The sequence below is a fragment of the Phalaenopsis equestris genome, unplaced genomic scaffold, assembly GCF_001263595.1.
Source record: "Phalaenopsis equestris unplaced genomic scaffold, ASM126359v1 Scaffold223304, whole genome shotgun sequence".
NCBI classification, from domain to species: Eukaryota; Viridiplantae; Streptophyta; class Magnoliopsida; order Asparagales; family Orchidaceae; genus Phalaenopsis; species Phalaenopsis equestris.
The window spans coordinates 280,909-290,047 of record NW_018241430.1 but is presented as its reverse complement, the minus strand read 5'-3'; the positions used below and the strand labels follow the sequence as shown (position 1 = coordinate 290,047).

General features: G+C 34.2%; 1 protein-coding gene across 1 annotated transcript; it reads left to right on the top strand.

Annotated features, from left to right (window-relative positions):
- The first annotated feature begins 8,153 nt into the window (after window positions 1–8,153).
- On the top strand, window positions 8,154–8,756 carry LOC110037676 (nuclear transcription factor Y subunit B-1-like). The gene has a single exon (XM_020742375.1). It carries the CDS (start codon window positions 8,193–8,195, stop codon window positions 8,754–8,756), a length of 564 nt encoding a protein of 187 aa, XP_020598034.1. The 5' UTR covers window positions 8,154–8,192.
- The last annotated feature ends 383 nt before the right edge of the window (window positions 8,757–9,139 follow it).

The window sequence follows — 9,139 nt, the reverse complement described above, 5'->3', positions numbered from 1 at the left end:
ATCCTGATCGACAATGGGAGCTCTATTAATGTTGTACTCCATTTTCCTTAGTTTGGGACTGATAAGGGAAAGACTTCAACCTGCAACCGAACCATTACATGATTTTGATAGTCGATGACTAAGGATTGAGGTAACAATAAATCTCCCCGTTGTCATGAGAGATTTTCTTCAATAGACAACCCATCTTTGGCGTCGTGATTTCGATACTATAATAAATCTCCCCGTTGACAACTTCTTCCAATATTAAAGATCAATACTCTCCATAACTTCCATCCAACACTTAATTACTTATCATTTTATAAAGAAAGATAAAAAAAAACTACTCATAATTCATGGAGAAAACAAAACCACACTTTAATTTAAAAGTAGAAATCATTGTCAAACCAACAACAAGTCTCAATTAAAACCAAAAGTAGTCTAAAATAAAAGATAAATACTTATCCCAAGTCCTCCACCAAACTCTTGAAGTTCCTTTGAATCTCTTCTCTTTTACAACACTCTCAATATAAAATTAAAATAAAAAGGATAAATATGTGGTGCCTGAAAATCTCTCCAACTAACTCCCCAATTTTAGAACTTTCAAAAATTTCCCAGTACTTTTAGGACCCCTTTCAAAGTCTCAATCTTCCTTCTTTTATAATTCTCCAAAAAGTGACTTGGTATCTCTTCAAAATGTGTCTTGATTCGATGTATTTCCCCAAGAGATGCATCCTTTCGTAATAATTTTCATCCATGGTGGTTGTAACCACCTATTAAGCCAACAGGTGCCTCAAAAACTTCTTCAAAGTTTGTAAAAACCAAATTTACTCATATAATAACTGTCACTGGCGCTTAAGCGCACGGCCTCTGGAGCTTAGGAGCGGCCTTCTCTGTTTAACTGAAGCTTAAGCGTCGGATCTAGCGCTTAGGCGCCAAAACACTTTTGCACATTTTTCACCTATTTGCTCCAAATTTGATCCTTTTTCACTTCTTTAAGCATTTTTCACCTTTTTACCTATACCTGAAAGAAAAACACAAAAACACCTTCCATTAAAGCACAATATCTCAAAAATAAGTATAAAAATGTGTCTAAAAACACTATATATTTTAGGCGTATTAGGATTCACTGAATTTTTATAATTATTCCAACTAAAATTAGGGTGATTTTTCCATCTAGGGTTATAATAATTAGAATAGGGATTGTTATTTCGATTATTTACAGCATTTAAAGTTTCATAAGATGATTGAGCATAAATTATCTGTCCTAGTGAATTTTTCTCTAATATTGGGGGTATTTGAGAATAGTTCACTCCAATTTAATCAATATTTTTTGAAATAGCAGCAATTTGAGATGCCAAAATAGACATTGCATCAGAGTCATGAATATCAGCTACTCTCTTAGGATTTACCCTTTCAGAGGGCCATTGAAAATTGTTAGTAGTCATTTCTTCAATTAAAGAATATGCTTCATCAAAATGTTTTGACATTAGTGATCTACCTGCAACAACATCTATAATAGATTTAACTGATTCTACTAATCCATTGTAAAATATTTGAATTATTCACCAATCTAGTAAAGCATGGTGTGGACATTTTATAAGAAGATCTTTAAATCTTTCCCAAACTTCATATATTGATTCCTCTTCATACTAACAAAAAGATGTAATATTGTTTCTAAGTTTAGCGATTTTCGAGGGCAGAAAATACTTAGCCAAGAATTTTTGTGATAGTTCTCCCCAAGTTCTGATAGATCCAGGTGTTAATGAATTTAACCAAGCTTTACCTTTATCCCTTAATGAAAAAGAAAAAAGTCTAAGCCTAACAGCATCATTAGACACACTATCATATTTAAAAGTAGCACAAATTTCAAGTAAACTAACAAGATGTAAGTTAGGATCTTCAATAGGTGTTTTTCCAAACTGATTATTTTGTATCATTTAGATAATAGCAGGTTTAAGCTCAAATGAATTAGCAGCAACATCCGTATTTTGAATAGTCAAGTGAAGTTCATCTGTTGTCGGATTGACATAATCTTTTAAAGGTCTTTGTCGATTTTTGTTAATTTGATTATCTAAGTTATTCGTCATTTTGTTTAAATTTTTAATTTCTTTTTGTTGTCTTTGAATTTTTCTAATAGTACGTTCTAATTCTGAATTGTAAGGTACTAAATCTTCAGATCCAATATTTCGCATAAACAAATATAATAAGCAAAGAAAATTTTCTTAAAAATTTTCTTATATATATATATATATATATGTATGTATATATATAATATTATATTTTGTATACTTTTATCTCTAAATTTCTTAATTTACCAAATCTATTTAATTTATTGTTACCTTCCCCGGCAACTGTGCCAAAAACTTGATCCCGATGTGAAATGTAATATAGTTGTGTAAAATATATAAAATTGACTCCGCTATGTAACGGTGCCAAAAGCTTGATGCAATCTTTTATAAATAAGAAATTTAAACAATTAATGTTGGGATTCTACGTAAGTATACGTATCGTTATCAAGTAATAAAGAATTTTCTATTTAAGCCTCAAATATTGATCCCACGGGGAATGTTTATATTTGAAATGATAAATTAACTATGAAATTCATAGAAATCAAACAAAATTATTGTCACTAATTTCAAATGAGTAAGATGTTAACAAAACTAAATTATTTAACTTCTAACAAAAATGAAATGTAAAGTTTAAACACTAACTACTAAAATATTAAACTATGTTTATGTGATGAAGATTTCTTATGTGAAAAAACATCTTGAAAAAACATCTTTCCATGTGAGAAAACATCTTTCTTACTACAATGAGTTTTTGGTGAAATGAGATGAAATAAATGGTTTTAATATGTATTGTGTCAAATATGATCAATTTTAATTCTCTACCCTGATATAGTGTTATAGAAAATCATTAGTTAATCTGAGGTTGAATCCCTAAATCTGTGGTTAGGCTAAGAGGATACTGGTTCCCACTCCAGAGCTCCCACTTCCCTTCACCTGAAGGCTAACTCTTGTTTTAGTTCTTAAACACTAAGACTGAATTGGGGATCTTAATCTATCACCCTAAATCTCCAATTCTACACCCAATAATATATATTTCCTTATTTATTTGCACTTAATTTCATGAACGAAATCCTCCTTCATGAACGAAATCACGAAATCCTCCTTCATGGAATCAAATGTGATTCTCACTCTGTTGTAGAACTCATACTCCATTTCCCGGATCATATGTTTCACAACAAATTTTAACAATTCAATTGGCCAGATTGAAAAGTGAATTAAGGTCAGAGTTAAAAAATCATCACAATTTGTTTTATATTTTAACATTGACACATCCATATTATCTCTTCATTTCACTATATCTCAGAGTAGGGAGAAAGATAAAGGAAATTACTCAAACTTGATGAGAAAAATACAACAAAATACAAATTTCATATATAAAAGAAAGTTCATACAATAATAATAAACAAACAACACTTATCTGAAACTCAACTCTTTCTCAAAGCAAATCCCCTTTCTCAAAGCAAATCCCTTGTAACCTTTCTTAGGAAATGTAGGAAGAAGAAATCTCTTACTTTTCTCCTTCTCCAACACTCTTAAAGAAAGATTCACACTTAATCTCAATATAAAAACTCTAAATTCTTAAATAAAAATCATTAATAGACTCCAAAATGATGGTGGAATGAGGATGGAAAAGTGTATGGTAAGTAAGAGAATGAATGGTGGAGAATGGCGAAAAGGAGCGCATTTCTGATCAATTTCGGCCCCAAATACAGCCTAGAGTCAGTTCTCCAATAGGTGCATCCAAAAACTCTTTAAAAAGCATCCAAATTCGTCGAATCTTCTAGAATGGCATTTGAACCGACACTAGCGGTCTATAAATTAAATGTCTCTTCTCTGTCAAATGGCACTGTCGGCGCTGAACAAATTTTTAACTTCTCTATTTTTGCTCTAAATTTTATTTTTTTTTGCTTTTTTTTTTCTCCAAGTCCTAAAATTCAATAACCTGCAAGAAAACATTAAAAATATCTTCCATTAAAGTGCAAAATCACCAAAAATGAGTATAAAATTTGGATCTAAAAATGCATAAATTTTTGGTGCATCAGTCTTCCACTCCTTTTGAGAAACTATTTCATAAGTTTTTACTGACAAATTTTTTCTTTCCCTCGAGAAATTTTGGCATGCCTGCAGATCTTTATGCATTTGAAGAGAACGTACAAACCTTCTCTTTCTTTAACTGGTCTGCTGCTATCTGTGATTATATGATTTATCAAATGAACTTTGTTGCAATCAAAATAAAGTAAAATCAATCACTTGGTTGCACAAGTGGTTTTGTATTTATTTTATCTATAAGTTCATATTTTCCATTGTTAAAAATTTATTTCTTTTATCTAATTGTTTTTGTTTTTTTTTTTTTTTGCCTTCTGACAAAATGATTTTTGATATGTGTTATCAGTAGCTTTGGTTCTTCAAGCACACTACTCTCTTTACTCCTGCTGCACCTGAGGCCAGACCACGAATGCTGAGGTGGCAAAAAATTCATGGGTAGACAACAACATAGATTCATGAAGCTTTTATGATGCTCGATCATGTGAAAGTAAGTAAATTTATTTGCTATAAGATTTTATTTGGGTAAGTTTCTATGTTGATTTAGTAAATATAGGTAAAACATTGTGGTTTTTAATGTAGGTTAACGATACATTCATCGACTTGAAGGGATATGAGCTCAACTTGTTGTCTGATCCTGAACATAGACCACCCAGCCCTGTTATAACTCTTCCTCGTACTGGTAGTCGTGAAACTCCAGTCGGACTGTCATCACCAAAATCCCATGGTGTTGGTCCAATTGTTTCAAGTGAGTTAACCCCAGAAGCAACACATGCAATGAGAGGTAATGAACTTAAGCAATATTCGAGCTACTTAAATCTCAACAACATATAAGTTTAAGTTTACAGGAACTATATTTGTCATGAATAAACAAATGGCTAATGTTGAAGATTCATTGTTCACCCTCATAACCATGGTTAAGAGATTAGAAGAGTCCAAAGCTGATAAAGAACATACAAGTCGCCGAAAAAGTAAGTCCAAAAATGAGAAAAGAAAAAGGAGCAGACTTAATGACAATTTACCAGTTCACAACGAAGAGCCAGTTGAAGGTCTTGTTGATCGGGATGACACATTAGAAGAAGACCCCACTGCAGTGTTACTCAGAATCTTCTTGGCTCTCTTTCCTATATGGTAAGTATCTCAGTTTTCTCCCATAAGTAGCTTATTCTATCTTAATTGCAAGTTTTAATAGTTTTTTGTTTTTTTTTTTGGTGGGTTCATATTGTGTCGTCCATTGTAGATACTGAACCTCAAGAGGGCCAAGATCAAATAAATGCTGCTCAAGAAAATCTTCAATGGCTCAAGCTATCGCTTGATCCTGATCCGTGAAAATTGTCATTAGAAACTTGTCACCCATTATTTGGATAAATGTTTTGAATAACCAACTGAAGAAATCAATGGTCTATGGTCTCATTCGACTCGACAAAAAACCCACTCCAAAGAGGACATTTTGCCAATGGTGGTTCACCCCCATGAACTGAGCGCAGCATAAATTATACTTATTTAATCGATAGTTTGTATCAAAAATTATTACGTCCCCAAAACAATCATAATCAAGTCTGGATAATTCGTCGCTCCAGAAAAAGTTTATAGTCTTCCACACTCATCAGTTTCAAAATCTCAAACAAACATGATATCCTCAACTTGCCTCTCCATGAACAACTGCATTAGAGCATTGGTATCTCATTGCTCTATTCTTTTCCTTCTTTCTCTTTGAATAAAATTGTGTGCATCTCTTTTCGTGCATTCTAGGTTCTCCACCCCCAACCTCCTTAGCCATAAAGCTATATGCATCTGTTGCTCTGATCCCTGCTCCTGTCATTGATCTCAGCAAATCTGCATTTAACTCACTTATCTTTCTGCTAGAACGCAAAAGATGCTTATCACCACTTCCGGCAAGAGGGTGGTTATGACTTTCAATGAATTTTTTTATAGTCTAATTTTCTTCAACATCGATGACACATCTAAACATGGCCTAACATCCAATCCTCGTGTCAACTTTTCTGAACTTCACATAACACCTAAATAGCACGACAATAACACGAGAATATTATAACAATATTACAAAGATAACATTAATAGAATAATATAATCCCTAAACCCTAAAACATAACAATAACACCACCCTAAACTAGAAAAAACTATAAACATCACATAAAACTTCAATAACACGATAATAACACAAAAATAATACAAAAATAATACAACAATAACACCACTAAGTCAAATTAATCTCTAAAATTTAAACGATAACACTACACCTTAAGCCATAACAATAACACCATTATAACACTATAAAAACTAAACTATAACACCACCTAACACCTATAAAATACAACAATAATACGACAATAATACAACGCAAAACCATAAATAAAACAAACAAAAAAAAACACATCTCTGACACTATAATAATCCTCAAACATAAACTAAAATAACAAACATAAACACCAGCACACTAAGTATAAAATAAAACAACTACCAAAAACCAGCTAGAACCAACATAAAAAAGCAATGTAATAGTAAAATAAACCCTAAACTAAAGCAAACTCACCTCTGATTTAAGATTCTCGACATTATTTAATGATTTCATGATTAATATTTCTTCGTCTCCGGAGGAAGCAAACACACCAGCTCAACAGAATCGCTTGTTTTAGACTGGCGGTGGCATAAAGTGAGACATAAGGACTTTTGGCGGGATTCTATATGGACAAAAAATCAATTTTTCTCGTCTTGGGCAGGGTTGGGTTTCGAACGATTTGGGTCGCCTGCTTTAATTTCATTATTTTACTTCGTGTTGTGGTGGGTCCCAAAATTTCACGTGGCGAGCTTTCATTCGACTCCACTTGCAGCTCTGTCTGCGGTGTCCAAATGAAATAAGTTCTCGTGTACTTCATAAGCTTCAATGGCCTCAACGGTCTCGGCTTCTGCTTTATGATTAATGAAATTTTCAAATTTTATAAGCGTTGTTGTCTTCAAGGTAGAAGACGACTTCAACTAAGGGCTAATTTGGGGTAGCAATTAAGTGCGACAGTGTTTGTGAAAACGCCACATAATCGTTTGGCTTGCGTGTTTTTGAAAACGTTGTTTGTCGCGTTTGAGTTTTTTACACTAAATGCAGGTCGCAGGTCGAATCCCGCGGTCGACTCTCGGGCTGCATTTCAGGATAAACTGTTTATCCTGAACCGAACAAGCTGCCCCAAACAAACCCTAAGTTTATTGAGTCCCCTCCATTAATTGATGGCTCGATGTATTTGGCTTTAAAAAATAGATTTTGTTCATTTCACTTAACTTAATCACCAGCTTGGCACTTTTAATTCCACTTTACTATCGCAAAAATAAAATATTTATTGGTAAAAAAGATGCAATGCATACCCAAAATAACTTTATTATATGAACTAAGGAAAAATTATCAATTTCCTTGTAGGCTCCAAATCAACGGAGATCTTTTCTTTTCTTGTTTTTTTTTTTCGCCCCAAATATTTTTTCCTTAACATCACCTCCTAAAATGCAGCTGCATGAATCCCACAATCGCATAAATATATAAACGACAAAGAAGTCCAAGGGTCGTTACTGATGGCCATTAACGCTAACATGAGCTAAATATATGTAAAAAAAAAATCACATAATCACATTACCACATGAGTTATTACAAATAAAACTTATATATTATTATATATAATATATTATTATATAAATAATATATGTAATATACTATTATATAAATAATAATATAACTTTTTTTTTTCGAGTTAAAACGAGTAGAACATGAACAGCTCACAAGGGCTTATTTATAATTCGAGCTTTCAAAGTTTATTTGTGTTCGGCTCATTTCCAACTCATTTCCTTGAACAACAAGCTGAACACGAGCTATTCACGAAAGCCCTACCCGCAAACTACCGATGGGCACCGGGAAAGAAATACAAAACTCTTCATGTCTGATATAATTAAACGTCATTTCCCTTCCCAACGCCTAGAAAGCCCTTCCCCTTCCCTTCCCAACGCCCGCCAATTTATTTAACCTTCTAGAAACCCAATTCCCTCCTCCATATCGACGCCACCAACCCCAGCCACACAACCCGCCCAACCTGCCAAATCCCCATGAAGCCTTGCGCCAGCAAAACTTCCGGCAGCACCCAATTGGCGGTGCGCGAGCAAGACCGCTTCATGCCGATCGCGAACGTGATACGGATCATGCGCAAGGTGCTCCCAACGCACGCCAAGATCTCGGACGACGCCAAAGAAACCATTCAGGAGTGCGTCTCGGAGTACATAAGCTTCATCACCAGCGAGGCCAATGAGAGATGTCAGCGCGAGCAGCGCAAGACCATCACCGCCGAAGACGTGCTGTGGGCCATGAGCAAGCTCGGTTTTGACGACTACATTGATCCGCTCAGTGTTTATCTCCACCGATACCGTGAGCTGGAGGGCGACCATCGCGGCTCCATCCGAGGTGAGCCGCTCCAGCTCAAGCGCGCGGCGGTTGTGTCGTATCATCTTCCGTCGACGTCAGGGCCCCACCATTTTCAGCATCAGCCTGGAACCTACGGTGCTGTGCCCTGCGAGGGACTGGGAGGGGCTTATTTGGGAGCCTATGGTGATCCGGAGACGGCTTCTTTGCTAGAGCCGGGGAACAACTTGGACACATACGCGCATTACAAGTAGACGTGCGGTTGCATGCATTTTTATCCCGGGTTTGGTTAGTTGATTGTGGGTGTTAATGGACTTTCGCATGTTTAGCTTCGTTGAATGAAATAATATGTGCATGTTTGTCTCTTCAAGTACATTAAGTATAAATTTAACTATTTCTAATATTGCACAAATCACATTTTTTTATGTATAATTAAATAGATAACACCAATATTTATGCTCAAATTTTTATTTTTATATCCAAAATATTATTATAGTTATATTTTTTTGAAGTTAAATACATATCATTTCATGCATTGGTAGTTTATATCATTTCATATTATCTAAAAAAATTATAAAATTTATTAAATTATATATATAATAATTATAAATTATATTTTAGGATCAATAATAGTTCA

What these genes read in the sequence shown, in the direction of transcription:
- LOC110037676 (XM_020742375.1), top strand. Translation starts at nt 8,193, where the DNA reads ATGAAGCCTTGCGCCAGCAAAACTTCCGGCAGCACCCAATTGGCGGTG.